Source organism: Tupaia chinensis, unplaced genomic scaffold (genome assembly GCF_000334495.1).
Source record: "Tupaia chinensis unplaced genomic scaffold, TupChi_1.0 Scaffold142134_1, whole genome shotgun sequence".
Classification (NCBI taxonomy): Eukaryota; Metazoa; Chordata; class Mammalia; order Scandentia; family Tupaiidae; genus Tupaia; species Tupaia belangeri.
In genome coordinates this window covers 320989-336951 of record NW_006201985.1, presented here as the reverse complement: position 1 = coordinate 336951, position 15963 = coordinate 320989, and the positions used below count along the sequence as shown (strand labels likewise).

Below are 15963 nucleotides of genomic sequence, written 5' to 3'. Positions count from 1 at the left end.
AAATGGTGACCTTCTCCCTGCCATTTTTTTTTTTTTTTAAGAATTCAACTTTACTTATTTAATTTTTTTGACGGGAGAGGGACAGAGTGAGAAAGAGAGATAGAGAGAGAAAGTGGGAAAGCAAGCTGCCAGGTCCAGGACTTGAACGGTGGTCAATCATGTGGGAGTCCAGCATCCCTAAACCACAAGGCAACCTACCGGCCCTCTTCCTCATTTTTTAACAGTTAAACGTAAATATTCATGTTGTCAGAAAATAACTATTATTTTATCTTTTCCTTTAATTCATTTTGTTAAAGATTTATTTATTGGAACCAGCAGATGGCGTAATGGTTATGTTATTAGACTCCCACATAGTTGACCACGGTTCAAATCCTGGAGCTAGAGGATTAAAACTCACACCAAGCATCTGTGCTTGAGTGTCCAAAATACCAAGAGGAGAATGGAAGAGAAAGGACTGAGGCATGGTCCTCCTCCTGGGGGCAATTTCTCACTTTCTGTCTCTCTGTCTCTCTAGTGAGCACATGTGCCCTATAACAAAAATCTCTCTCTAAAAGAAAAAAATACTTAATTGTATTTGCTATTTATTTATTTGTTTACTTATTTTTTTTTTTTAATTTGACCAGACAGAGACAGAGAGAAAGGAAAAGTGAGAAAGCAAGCTGTAGCTACCTGGGACTCAAACTGTGGTCGGCCATGTGGGAGTCTAGCACCCCGGCCACCACACCACCTGCTGGCCACTTTAATTCACTTTTCTTAACTTATCTACTAACATTCTGAATAAATATTTAATGCTTTTTATTTTTTTAAAAATGTTATTTATTATTATTATTTTTTTAATTTGACCAGATAGTGAGAAAGCAAATCTCCAGGTCTGGGACTTGACCTACAGTTGGCCATGCAGGAATCAAGCACCTTAACCACCACACCACCTGCTGGCCCCTTTGAGGCCTTCTTTCTTTTTCTTTTTTTTTTAAGACCTTATTTCTTACGTCAATCATTGTCCTTCTGTTTTACTATCAAGAATGCTATCAACAAATATCTTTAGATACATCTTGCCAGATTCTATTTCTAGTTTCCTAAGAATTTGTATTTTATGATGAATGCTTGGTGGGGCCGGCAGGTGGCATGGTAATTAAGGCACTGGATTCCCACATTGTCAATGGCAGTTCGAGTCCTGTACCCAGTGGCTTGGAAAATCACAACAAATAAATAGATAAATAAATATTTTTTTAAAAAAATAATGCTTCACTAAAATCTACAGAACTGCTATGTGGTGTTTTTTTCACTGGGTTTACTGATAAAAAAGATCAACAGGTTTTTTTTTCTTTTTGAGAGATTTTTGCTATAGGGCGTGTGTGCTCGCCAGACAGACAGAGACAGACAGAAAGAGAGAAATCACGTCCCAGGGGGGATGGTCATGCCGCATCCCTTCTCCTCCATTCTCCTCTCGGTATCTTGGGCACGCACGCACACACGGCCAGCGTGAGTTTTAAGCCACTGGGTCCGGGACGTGAACCGCGGTCGACTACGTGGGAGTCCAGCGACATAGCCATTACGCTAACTGCTGGTTCCCAACAGGTTGTTTTTTTAAAAAAAAGAATTAGTTTATTTAACTTTATTTATTGATTTACTTATTTTTCAATTTGACCAGAAGGAAAGAGCGAGAGAGAGGGAAAGTGAGAAAGCAAGCCTCTAGGTCTGGGACTTGAACTGCGGTCAGCCCTGTGGGAATCCAGGGCCCTTAATCACCATGCTACCTGCTAGCCCCAAAAAAGATAAACAGATTTGATAAAACTACATTCTTATTTGTTCTTGGCATATTATTCTTTAAATATGCAGTTTATTTTAATATTACTGAAACTCTATTTTATCTATATTCTGAGTGAAAAATGTTAATCATTTTCATCTTTTGCATCTTTGTCAGATTTTGGTAGCAAGTTAATACTGGCTTGTAAAGTAGACATTGTCTATCTTTTAAGTATTCAATTTTTCATATTGCATGAAAATTCTTCCTTTATTTAAAATCTAAACAAAATAAGTGTCCTTTTAGAGAATTCTTTCAAAGACTTCAAACTGTTTCCATGATTATTACCTTATATATCCTATTTATTCTTGAAATTTTTTATTATTTAATTTTATTTATTATTATTATTATTTTTAATTTGCTATAGGGCACATGGGCTCACCAGAGAGACAGAGAGAGGGAGCTATAAAGTGAGAAAGTAAGCCACCAGGTCTGAGACTCGAACAGCGGTTGTTGGCCCTGTAGAAATCTAGCACCGTAACCACAACAACACATGCTGGCACTTGTGTTTTTTTTGTTTGTTTGTTTGTTTTAATTGTTACAGGGCTCATGTGCTTGCCAAAGAGACAGAGAGAGGGAGAGGGAGAAAGCGTCCACCAATAGGGCATGGTAATGCCATAATTCCTTCTTCATTTCTCATCCTGTCAGGATTTGGGGCAAGCAGATGCACCTGGTATGGCTTTCAAGCTATGGAAACCAAGATCTGAACCATGTTTAGCTCTGCAGGAACTGGCTCCCTTAACCACTAAGCCACAGAGCTGACCCATTTCTCAATCTATTTCTCTCATTTATATTTTTCTATTAAAAATGTCTATTTTACTGAAACCAGGGGAGGGGAACTTAGGCAGAGTGTAGCTGACATACATAATTGAATACACAGAGACAAGAGTGTAGAGGGGAAGAGGGCCACTACCATATGTAGGCCAGAATACCAGAGAGCAGAGGTTACAGAAAGAGGAACTTTCAGACTTCTGCAAGGCTGACCTAGAGCATTAGTCAAGTATTAATCTGTACATGTGTGAGGAACCTACCTGAAGCTGGGGAAAAAGCCACCCAAAATGATTAGGAGGCAATAGTATCTGGCCTTCACACTGGGCCAAGCACAGTGCTTGTTACCACAGTACCGGATTAGTCCTAGACTGAGCACTACTCTACTGCTATGTTAAATGCTATAGCTATTGTTTGACTAACTAGCACTCCTACCACTAACGGGCTGAGGCGTAGTTCATCCCATCTCTCCTGGGCATCGTTTTGGGTCTATGAACATTGCTGTTTAGAAGCATGTACAAAATCAGATGATTGTTTCAGCAAAGCACACCCCTCCCCCACACTCATAAATCTAGCTTTGTTGCTAATCCTTCCCCAAACAAATGAAGCACAGAGGAGTTAATCCAAATATATTAGTTACATGTGGAGTGCTTACTTCACTGGAAATAATAAAAATAAATAAAGCAGAATTATTATTGGGGCCATAAAACCCATTTGGTGAAAATTAATCTTCTTAGTTTGCAATTTTAGTATATCAGAATGTTCATATTTATGACTTCTTTGAGTCAGAGCAATGTTATTTCTTCCAAGCTTCTAAAGAGCAATTTTTCAATTCATCCTTGTGATGTGTTTTAGGAGCTCTGTCAAAAATATCTCACTGGATCTCTTAAAAAAAAATCTCACTGGACATAAAATGAAACACTTAATAGCTTTATCCTGAATCTACATCATATCCACCTTCTTTTATGTTCATCTCTCATCTCCAACTTCCTTCTATTCCAAAGCAAAAGCTTGTTTTCTGCTGCCAGTGTCAAATGTTTTTATTGTACTCCTGTATGTGAGATAGCAATTGCTAGTTTGTGCTTTGCCTTCCCAATAGACTGAGAGACACTCAAAGGTAGACACCATAGTCATCATCTTATATCTGCATTTCCACCTTTCAGAGCCAAGCTTGGCAAATGTTGAATTAATCTTTCTTAAATGAGTAAACAGAAGGCAGAGGACAATCCTGAGCACCCGCTGGTTCCCTGTTACAAACCCTTTTACCCCTTAATTTCTCCTTGTTGTACTGAACATTTTCTTAGAAACCACCAAGTATCTTAAGAGTGGAATTGCATTTTCAGGCTATCTAAATGCCCAGAGTAATTACTAGTCCAAGAACATTCCCCTGATTGAAAATATCATGCAAATGATTCATTTTCCCAGGTCTCTGATCTTATAAGATGTCCATCATAGTAGAAAGTTTAAAATCTCATCCAAACATAGAACAAGGTCTGAAGAAAAAAAGGCTCATAACAATCAAATTTTCAGGACCAGCCTCGTAGCCTGGTGGCTATGTGAGCTGGATTCCACATAGCTGACTATAAAGTTCAAAAACATTGAAAAACACACCAGGGATCCAGTGCCATAACCACGACAACACCAGCTGACCCCATATTAAAGAAGTTAATCCACCCACAAAGATATATGTAGTTAAATGTAAATAAAAAATTACAAAACTAAAAATAATTTTTAAAAAGACCAAAGGGGAGGAAAAAAGGGGAAGAATTAAGCAAAGATGAAGAGTTCCATAGATAAATGGTAACAAGATGAAATTAATGCTACTATACTGGTAGAGTAACTTAAAAATAGTTTAAATGGGGGCTGGCCCATGGTGTGGTGGTGAAGGCGGCAGATCACAAGTGACTGATGGTATGGTTTGAGTCTCAGACCCAGCAGCTTGAAAAATATGCCAGGGGACCAGCAGTTAGTGTAATGGCTATGTTGCTGAACTTCCATGTAGTTGACCCTGGTTCGATTCCCGGACCTAGTGGCTTAAACTCATGCCGGGTGGTGTGCGTGCATGCCCAAGATCCCGAGAGGAGAATGAAGGAGAAGGGATTGCAGCATGGCCATCCCCCCGGGGGGTGATTTCTCACTTTCTACCTCTCTGTCACTGTCTGTCTTTCTGGCAAGTGCATGTGCCCTAGAGCAAAAACCTCTCCAAAAACAACAACAACAACATGCCAAGCATATAAACATGTGTGCCCAAAATTCCAAAAGGAGGAAGAAATGGAGGAGAAGGGATTATAGCATGGCAATTTCCCAAGGGGATACTTCCTACACTTTTCCTCTCTCTCTGGCAAACATAAACACTCTCTGGCCAAAAAAATAAAAAAATTTTAAATGGTTAAAATTGTAAATTTTGTTATATATATTTTACCTTAACTTTCTTAAGAATTTGCTTCAAATCATACCTAAAAAATAGTTAATTTGGGGTCAGCAGCTGGCGGAGTGGTTAGAGCCCTGGACTCTCACACGGCTGACCACAGTTCAAGTCTTGAAAACTGCCAGGCACATGTACATATGTGCCCAAAATCCCAGGAGGAGAATGGAGAAGGGGTGATTTCTCAATTTCCCTCTCACTGTCTCTTTCTCCAAGAGTGCACACATCCTATGGCAAACCCATCAACCACCAAATAAAAAAAAAGGTAATCCAGGCCAGCACTTGATGTGAAGGTTAAGAAAGCTGGATCCCACATGGCTGATTGCATGGTTTGAGCCCCAGACCAGGAGGATTGAAAACCACACTGAGCTTGTGATTGTGTGTTTGTGTGTGTGTGTGTGTGTATGTATGTATACCCAAAATCCTGAGAGGAAAATAGAGAAGTGATTGTGGTCGTGGCCATCTCCCCAGGGATGATTTCTCACTTTCCCCCTCTGTCACTGAGTGTCACTCTGTCACTTCAGTGAGCACATATGCCGGAGAACAAACTTACTTTAAAAAAAAAAAACAACTCAATCCACCTGGAACTCATATATAACAATGTGTGTATTTGCATATATAACATACATATATATGTATATATACATACATATATACATATATACACACACACACATTTTTCTTCCTAAGTAGTTAGGTAATTCAATCAGCATCAGTTATTTACCTACCAGTTTGAATACTTGTCTATACTTGGATGCCCTTCTGGTCTTTCCAAATGTACACAGTGTTTGGTATCTGATTTGCTGCAGATTTCTGGTTGCCTCTGTTTCATTCTCATAATGTTCAGAAGGCAGACAGAAGCACCACCCAGCCATGAAGCACTAGGCCCTGGAGCTCCAGTTCTGGGAAATAGGTACCTGGAAACATTAAGATACAATTCTTAAGCTTTAGTGACATCTAGTGGATTATTTTCACAGGGTAATTTATGCTCAGTGTCAGGAAGCATATTTCCTTCACCTGAGCCGCCCAGTTCCTTAATCCATTAGGGTCATTTTAAACATAAAAATCATAGCCTTGATTACATATAGGATAGCTCTCTGCCCCCACCCTTTCCCGCTGTGGTCTACCTTTCCAGTGCCAGGGGTAATAACAGGCAAGTGCAGCTCAGATCACCATTCACGTCTTCAGATGTTTCAATGGCTTCTAATTGACAATAGAATAAAATATCGAATACATGTAAATTACTAGAGATGTAAAATAAAATCAACAAAGACGAGGAAAATCCTCAAATTATCTACATAGGGAAACAAATGAACATAGCTATATGTAAAGTACATAACCCACACACATCATAAAGAGCATCCTTATTTTAGGGGAAACTTTGATATTCATATCCTCTGGAAAGTCTTCTGTTTTTTAGAGAGATTTTTGCTATAGGATGTGTGTGCTCGTCAGAAAGACCCAGAGACAGAGTGAGAAATCACTCCCCACCCACACAGAGGGGATGGCACACTGCTATTCCTTCTCCATTCTTCTCTCAGGATTTTGGGCACACATACACACACACAACTGCCCCACATGTTATGTCACCGGGTTCAGGATTTGAACTGTGACTGACTACATGGGAGTCCACCAACATAACCATTTTGCCATCTGCAGAAAGTCTTCTCTTAACCATAGTTACTGTTTGCTTAGTCCATTGCCCATGTCCATCTCATAGCATTTTTCTGTTTTGTTTTCTAGTTAGAGGCTGAACAATGTCACCCACATCAAACTGAGTACCTTAAGGAAAAAAACAGTGCCTCGTTCATTCAGAATCAAATAGCCTTTACACCTTTTTAAAAGAAAGATTTATTTAATAGTATTTATTATTTTTAATTTGCTAAAGGGCAAGTGCACTCACCAAAGAGAAAGAGGAAAGGAAAGTGAGAAAGCAAGCTGCCGGGTCCAGGACTTAAACTAGTTGGCCACGTGGGAGTCCAGTACCTTAAGCATCTGCTGGTCCAGCCCTTCCACCTTTAAAGAGTGACTGTTCCTGTGAGGTTGGCTCTGGGACTTTAAACAGGGTATCAGTGCACATATAAGTAATTCCAAGGCATTAATATGGCAAACCTGTGCCTGGTTCCCAGCTTCTACACTTATCTGTTCATTTTTTATTAGTGATCTCATATTCTCTTTCTATTTGATGACTCCCATTTTGGTGTTTCTCATTTCTTTCTTCTTTTCTTTTTGGAGAAGTTTTTGCTATAGGACACGTGCGCTTGCCAGAAAGAGACAGAGACAGAAACTGAGAAATCCCCCCACACCCACACCCCAGGAGGGATGGCCACGCCACAATCCCTTCTCCTCCATTCTTCTCTCAGGATCTTGGACATGCACACACACGCACCCGGAGTGAGTTTAAGCCACTGGGTCTGTGACTCAAACTGCAGTTGACTACATAGGAGTCCAGCGACATAGCTATTACGCCAACTGCTGGTCCCGGTGTTTCTCATTTCTAATCAGAGGATATGCCATCTTAATATTTGTTAGTGATTCAGCTGTGTTCTTTAACCCTCTCGATGTTAAAAGAGAATAGCATTAAGAAAACCAGTCTCTAATCATTGAGACTTCCAATAGGTTACATGCTTTTTATATAATCTCTCATGTCATGGCAACCTTCGTATCTGAGTTCAATGACCATTTAAAGATGCATTCTCTGATGTGCTGCACTACACCAAATCTTTATTAATTTAATCATATCATTATGAATCTCTCATTGTGTTCATCATAGTTAAAATTTTACATTTTTTTGTATAACTTAACCAAAGTCTATCTTCCTTGTTGAGCATGACACCTTTGAGGATTAACAATGTCTTTGCTCATCAATGTGTCTCTAATGCTTAGTTAAGAGGTAATGATGAACTTGTTCAAAACTAATTCCCAGCAGATCTGCCATTCAGAAAATGTTTGGCCTTCTACATAGTTCCCTGGAAACTGCTGATGGCCCATTTTCTAAGGCCAGCTGCACAGCTTGGACCAGAGTTGTCCCCACAACTATGATGTCAGCTGAGCTCCCAATCATGAATGCTGACATAGCACATGCTACCAGTGGTTTGCTATGTCATACAGCTTCCACTGCAAAACATTGACCTCAGTCTCTCAACACCTCAGGAAAGGTGTTATTCACAGTAACATCTTGATAGCCATTAATCTTCTACTGCCTCTGCATTTTCCAGCTCCCCATAGCTGGGCTGACCAAAAACTTCCACTAGGAGGCTGTCCCCTTCCTAACAGGTTTCAAAACAGAGACAGATACAATCAAGGTCTCAATTCCTTTAAGTCTCCTGCCACGGCTATGAGTAACAGGATGGTTAGAAATAAGGTCTGGCCATGGCCTATTGCTATTGTGATCTAACCCTTATATAGGGACACTTACATTATGCAAGTAAAAAGCCCCACAACCAAAATATGACAGTTCCTCTTCCATAGCTGATGTCCGGTCCTGCTAAATCTCTGCGCATCCCTCAAAGAATATGTCTGGAAAACAAGTGACTGCTACTTGTCTGTCTCTGTGAATCTTCCTTAATGAACAAGAAACTAGCAGCCAAGGATGTGTGCTGTTTTGATGTTTAACTTGTTATTAATACAGTGCTTAACTTTTAGTGGTCGCTGTATGAGTACCTGATCAACATCAGACCCAATGAGTAAGCAGACAATCTTGTGAGGTAAGAATTCTTGTCTATATTATTATAGGTAGGGAAAAGAAAATATAGAGCAATTAAATAAACTGACCAAGATCACACAGCTAGTGAATAGTGGACATAGGATTTGAATTCAGGTCTCCCAGATCCCATGTTATTCTAAATCACTATACCTTACTCCAATTCAAGAACTCCCCAATTGATTAAGCCCTGGTCAATTGTTAAAAAGTCACATTTTTAAAAATCCAGACATTATACTAGCACTTTATGTATGGGGTAAAATCAAGTCTAAGCAATTATGCCATAGAGCACTAATTAAAAACTCTACCAGACTAGAAGCAATCACACCCTTAATAAGATTTGCCTTACTTCTGACTGGTTAGGAATGGGGCACTGAGCCTGCTAGTTGAAGTTTTAGTCCTACTATGTTATCAAGAGGTGGAGAAGGCAGAGGGAGCAAAACTAGACGGTAACTGCAAAGAGTTAAATAGATTCCTGAAATTTCAAGCTGAGTGAGTATAACTTGAGTAACAAGAGTTATAATCTCAAATTGAACTTTTATGAAGACTTCTAGTACAGAAGCAATTTACTGGGAACTGAAATGGTAAATTCCAAAAAGAAAGCCTGTGCTACTACTGCGTGTAGAATGCTATGGTATTATTTAATGAACCCCACTGCATTCTAGGCACTGGGTTAAGTGCTTTATAAACGTCACCTTATTTAAAACTTTCACAAATTTTATGAAATGGTATTATCATCGTATAGGGCTTGGGAAAACTTAAGGTTAAAATTTTGCAAGTGACATAAATAAGTTAACAGAATGAAAACTTACACAAATGACCAAAAGACTGATTACCTCTCTACTCTAACAAGACTGCAAACATTACCAGAAAGCTTCACTATTTCTTCCTTATATTTCCCCTAAATAGGTCATGATAGGTCCTCAGATTTTTCATTCATGAGTATTTTAATATGTATCATAACAGGATGCACCCAATAAGAAGGATGCATCCTTGGGACCAGCAGTTAGTGTAATGGCTATGTCACTGAACTCCCATGCAGTCGACCACAGTTCAAGTCACGGATCCAGTGGCTTATATTTACAACGGGCGTGTGTGCGTGTGTGATCAAGATCCCAAGAGAATGGAGGAGAAGGGACTGCGGTGTGGCCATCCCCCCTGGGGGGTGAGTTCTTGCTGTTTCTCTATCTCTCTCTGTTTCTCTGGTGAGCGCACATGCCCTGTAGCAAGAAAAAAAAAAAAAAACTCTCCAAAAAAAGAAAAAGAAGGATGCATCCAATAGGGTCATAATTACTCTGCAGTTCCATAGGCTGTTTTCACATTTAATGCCCAGGTTCAGTATCACTCACAAAATATTGAGACTAAGAATTATTTTTAGGGGCCAGCAGGTTGTGTGGTGTTTAAGGTGCTGGACTCCCATATGGCCAACCATGGTTTGAGTCCTGGGCCTAGTAGCTTAAAAATCATGCTGGACATGTGTGCATACACGCCTCAAATCCCAAGAGGAGAATGGAGAAGGGACTGAGTTGTGGACATCACCTCAGGGGGTGATTTCTCTTTCCTTCTGTGTCTCCTCCTGGTGACCTATGGCAAAAAAAAAAAAAAAAAAAATTGAAAAAAAAGAGAGAAAAAAAAAGTCTCATCACTGCTAACATAAAGGCTAAAAAAGGAAGACAGTATGGAAGTCATATCATCTAAAAGGCTGAGAAATGTCAGGAGCCCCAGTTAAGAAGAAAATAGGTAGAAACTCTTTACCAATCCCCTGGCTTAAGGCAAGAGGAAAAAGAAGAGCTATAGCACTTTAAAAAAAAAATTCTACCTCCAGCTCTCTTTAAGATAGCTGCCAGGGGGCCAGGAGATGGCATAGTGGTTATGTCAGTGGACTCCAACATGGTTTACTGTGGTTCAAGTCCCAGACAGGTTGCTTGAACTTCATACCAGGTTTGTGTGCATGCCCAAGACCCCAGGAGAATGGAGAAGGGATTGCAATTTGGCAATCCTCCTCGGAAGGTGATTCCTCGCTTTCCCTCTGTCTCTGACCACACTCCCGAGAAGTGTATACACCCTAAGCAAAAACCTCTGCAAAAAAAAAAAAGAAAAGTCACAGTAGCAATCAGGTTGTAATGTTTTGCTTTTTTGTTTTGAAGATTTTTTGCCATAGGGTTTGTGCCAGAGAGAAAGAGTGATGACCATGTCTCAGGATTTTAGGGGCCTATGAGCGCGCATCCCTGAAGTGATTCTCAGGCCACCTGGTGGTGTGGGAACCAGTGTCAGTCATATGGGGTCCAGTGCCTTAACCACGACACCACTGCTAGCCCCAGATTGTAATCTTTCTTTTTTTAAAGAGATTTTTGGTATAGTGCATATGTGCTAACCGGAGAGACAAAGACAGACTGAAAGTGAGAAAACACACACCCAGAGGGGGTGACCACACTGCAATCTCTCCTCCTTCATTCTTCTCTTGGGATTTAGGGAACACATGCACACACGCCCAGCATGAGATTCAAGCTGCTGGGTCCAGGGCTCAAACCGCAGTCAACTATGTGGGAGTCCAGTAATGTAACCATTTCACCATCTGCTGGTCCCTCCAGGTTGTAATCTTAAATGAAAGATAGGCTTCACCTGGTGGGGAAATACTGAGTAATGCCTTCAGTCACCCCATGGATATTTTTGATGCTTCTGTAACCATTCTAGATGGCAAGAATGAGGAGAGAGAGGTCTCAGGAAGAGGCTGGGGAAAGCTCAAGATAGAAAACACAAAGGTTTTGGATGAGATGCAAACTGTCTAAATTTTACTCACTGGGTGAGTCTTGGCAAACGTGTTATGCTTTCTCATCAGTATGAAACTAATTATTCTCAATTGACTAGATCTCTTGCATGTTTTCCTACAAAGATAGCTTTAATACATTAATTCTCAGTGAAAAAAAAAACTGTATTTGGGATCAGCAGTTAGCATAATGGCTATGTTGCTAGACTTCCATGTGGCCGACTACGATTCAAGTCCTGGTGGCTTAAACTCATGCAGGGTGTGTGTGTGCGCGTGCCCAAGTTCCTAGGAGGAGAATGGAAGAAAAGGGATTGCTGCGTGGCCATCCCCCCTGGGAAGTGATTTTTCGCTTTCTGTCTCTCTCTCTCTCTTTCTGGCAAGCACACACGCCCTATAGCAAAAACCTCTCCAAAAAAAGAAAAAAAAAAACCTGTATTTTATTTTGTATTATCTATGAACATGAGAAATCCACAGCCTTTGTATACTGTGATCTCAAACCTGTCCTATCTCTTGATAGGTCTTTATTTCCAAATGCATATACTTGGTTTGTTTTTTAAAGCTATTAATAATTTCAATATTCAGGAGATAACTGTTTAGATATCGCCTTTTTGTTAACTGCAGGAAGTTTTTCATCACTATTATGCTTCAAAACAAACACCTTCCTCCAGATTTGGTTCTCAGATATATCAAATATTCTCAGATATTTAGTTCTCAAACTTTTTATTTATTTATTTATTTTCATAGGGTGCATGTGCTCCCCAGAGACAAAAAAAGGGAAAGTGAGAAATCATCTCCCAGGGGAGATGGCCATGCTACAATCCCTTCTCCATTCTTCTCTCTCAGGACTTTGGGCATGCACACACAGGCACCTGATGTGTTTCAAGCCATTGGGTCAAAAATGTGAACCATGGTAGACCATGTGGGAGTCCAGTACCTTAACCTCCACACTACCTGCTGGCCCACAGATATTCAAATTCTATCTTTAAAGTTACAGTGAGCTACCTGTGTACACAGTCTAGGATAGGAATGTTCCAAGAAACTTACATCATAAATAGCTTAAGACTTCACTCATAATGATGAGGAAACTAAGCCAAAAGCAACACTGTCAAAATAAGTGTTGCATCTGAATTTCAGAATAATAAACACTTTGAGTAACTATATGCCAAGTACTATGCTAAGCTCTATTTTTCACATTAAAATTCGTATTATAAAATATTTTGAAATTATGAATTAAGAGGTACCAGTGTTCAGACCACAGAAGTTTAAGTTGTCACTTTTGCTTAGTATTCGTCACTTCTGGGACCAGCAGGTGACATGGTTAAGGCACTGAACTCCTCCCACGTGGCCAATCAGTTTGCCCATACCTGACAGCTTGCTTTCTCACTTTCTTTGTCTCCCCCTGGTGAGCACACAGACCCTAGAGCAAATCAAAAAAATAAAAATAAAAATGAGAATAGAAATAATTCTTTTTTAAAAAGTCTTATCACTTTTGAAGAAATACTAGATTAAGTTAAAGCCCACTCCTCATCCCATCTCATTCCTTTCCTCCTTCCATTAGATTTCCTCATTTTTTTACCAATTACTCTGGTAATATTTTTGGTGTTTGACTAAACCTGTTATCTATCAATTTATCTTTTTCACCAAGTATTTTTATATTTACCTATGTCACGTGGAGCTGGTTGATTCATATTCACTTCTTTGATGAACTTCATTTTAAGAACAAACCTCAGTTAATTCACTCCATCCACGAAGGCTGTTTCTACTTCTTAACACACCAAGAGTGTTTGTGCATCTCTTTATGTACATATGCAAGTTTCTCTAGGTCCTTTCCTTGAAAGGTAATCTCTGGATCATACGATATGGACTCTCCAGTTTTACTAGGCACTGCCCAAAGTTTTTCCAAAGAATAAATCATAGATTGTCCAAAATCAATTTACACAGCTACCAGTGAAGTATGAGTTCTTTTGCCCATTTTTTCCCCCTAGGTATTTTTTTCTTTACTGATTTCTAAACACTCTTTTAGAAGTTATTTTAATGCAAATATATTCTCCCACTATATGGTTTGACATTTCACTTTGTTAATAGTGTCATTTAGTATATAAATATCTTAATTATCTGGAAAATTTTATCAACATTTTCTTTCTAAGATTTTTATGGCTTTCCCTTAGTGTGGTAAATTCATTTCTTCTTTATTTCCTTCTAAATGTTTAAAATATTTCTTCTTCAAATTTCTATCTTCAAACCATTTACATTGTACTTTTGTGTATACTGTGTTATGAAGTATCATTTTATCTTTTTGCAAATAGATCCTCATTTAAAAATAGTTCATATTGTCACCAATGAATTTCAAAGCTACCTATCATAAAACATGTTTTCTTATATAAGTGGGCCTGTTTCTAGGCTCACAATTTTGGTCCACTGGTCTATCCTTGTTTGTTGATAAAGACAGCTTAAATAACTAGAACTTTGTAAGTCAGTCTTGATATCTGGTAGGGAGGGTCCTTTCTAATTACTGTTTCTCAGAATTGCTTTCATTCTTCTTGCTCTTTACTTCACCATGTAAATTTTAGGATTAGCTACAGATCCCATTACTATCTTTTTTTTTTTTTTAAATACCTGCTTCTTAATAATTTGATGGCAAAATGAAGCTGATTTTTTTTTCCAGTTTTGTGACTGGTTTACCAAAACTTTTATTTAGTATTCCATCGTTGATCAACACAAATAAACAATACTATTACGAAAGAGGGAGAAAGAAGCTGTGTGGGTAAAAAAATCATGTTGTGACTTCATTTGAAGTTATACTGATTTTCCAAATTAATTTGGTAAGGTTGAGAATAGTTATAATTAAATTTCCCCAACCACGAACATATGAATTTCCATTTAGTTCTTCTTTTATGTCAAAAAGACTAACAATTTTTCCATTAAAGGTCTTACATATTCCTGTTAAATTAATTCCTGGATAATTTTTTTATCTATTTCAGGTATTTTTTTTCTTCTGGGCCACTAGTATGGCCTATCCTTTACTTCACAATTCAACTACTTCACTACTTTGTTGAAATATTAAAGTTGTGTATGTGAGTGTGTTGCATTCAGATCTCTTTAAGTACGTTTTTGTTGATCAGGTATTCATCAGTTTCCTTCATTTATTACATTGAATGGTTCTATACCTTTATCTTAAACCAGAAAATTCAACCTGGTGCTGTACTGTAAAAGTGTTTTTGCCCTAAGCTTGGGATGAAATGAAGACATGTTATGTCCCTGCTGAAACATCCTAGAGGAGATCTAATTTCCTCTGCTCAGGCCCTTTCTACCACCTTAAGAGTAGGGAATACCTCTCCCCTTGTCTTTTAGGACAGGAAGACCCAGACCTGTCATACCAGTTTGAGATTCTCGGATGTTGAAATGCCAAGCTCTTTCAGGGATTCTCCGATCTTTACTTTTGAGTTCTGAAGCTGCTCACATTTGATTCCTCTACCCCTAGGGAAAAAGCTCAATTTTCTCCACAGGAACCAGTGACTGGCTGAGAGTTAAGGGTAAGTGCCTGGAATTAAGCATGAAAGCTTTCCAATTTCAGCACTGGTATATTTTCTTATTTCTTAAATGAATGCTATCAATTCATATTTTTGTTTCTTTCAGCTTTGTGGTTGGTTGGCCAAATCTTAAGTATTTCATTCTTTCAAAACACATATTTTGGGGAGCAGACAGAAGATTCTGCAGGTTCTCAAAAAAATGGCAAAAAGGTTAAATATGGCCAACATTATCCATTTACTTTTCTTAGATTTACCAACTAAAACTTTATTGCATAAGCATCTGATCTAAGTGCTTTTTGTTGCTGCTGACTGCTTTTTAATACTGGGAACACAGATTCAGTCTGAAAGCCACCTGAAACTCTTTGGAGTAGCATACACTAATCCCTCCCACTCTCCCCCTAAAAGTCTAGTTAGTTTGAATGGGCAAAATGATCCGCTTTTCCATTTTTGTGGGCAGATGTTTGTGAAAGAGAATTGTTTGGCTCATTTATCAAGAATATTTGAGATAAGAGGAAGACTTTAGGAGAATTTCAACTTTGAAATATAAGACCAGTACGCAGGTTCAATCTTATACTTTTAACATGAGCTTGTTGAAAGAAACGTTAACAATTCCAAAATGAAATTAAACGACTTTTAACTTTTTCCTCCCAAAGCATAAAAAATGTGGAGAGGATGTTAACAAGAAATTCTTAAAAGATAAAAATAACTCTTCCTCGTACTAGTCCTTGGGTAGTTAGTTATCACAGAACAAAGTTCTTTCCGCTAGCTTCTTTTGCAAATGGATTTAGGTCCCAAGTCTGTTCGAGTTCAGTATCTGCTCTGGCCTCCCCCTCTCTCAGAGCGGCTTCCTGGGCGGCCTCCGCCCCGGGGCACCCGGCGCCCCGACCGGCTATAGGAATCACGCGGGGGAGGACAACCCCTTTCCATGGACGGGGGGAGCCCGCGATCCGGCCTGCCCACCCGGTC

General features: G+C 39.1%; 1 protein-coding gene and 1 long non-coding RNA gene across 2 annotated transcripts in view; both read right to left on the bottom strand.

The window, feature by feature from the left end:
• LOC102489603 (uncharacterized) overlaps window positions 1–6191 on the bottom strand; it is a 26520-nt gene extending 20329 nt beyond the window's left edge. Inside the window, exons 1-2 of the long non-coding RNA XR_336711.1 lie at window positions 6125–6191; window positions 5726–5914 (exon numbers count right to left, since the gene is read on the bottom strand). This is a non-coding gene — a long non-coding RNA (uncharacterized LOC102489603). The remainder of the gene's footprint in view (window positions 1–5725; window positions 5915–6124) is intronic.
• Window positions 6192–14325: 8134 nt separating this feature from the next.
• Window positions 14326–15963, bottom strand: part of RBMXL2 (RBMX like 2) — a 2565-nt gene continuing 927 nt past the window's right edge. Inside the window, 1 exon segment of the mRNA XM_027766298.1 lies at window positions 14326–15963. This exon segment is cut by the window's right edge and continues 101 nt beyond it. Coding sequence (XP_027622099.1) covers window positions 15805–15963 — 159 coding nt within the window. The 3' untranslated portion in view covers window positions 14326–15804.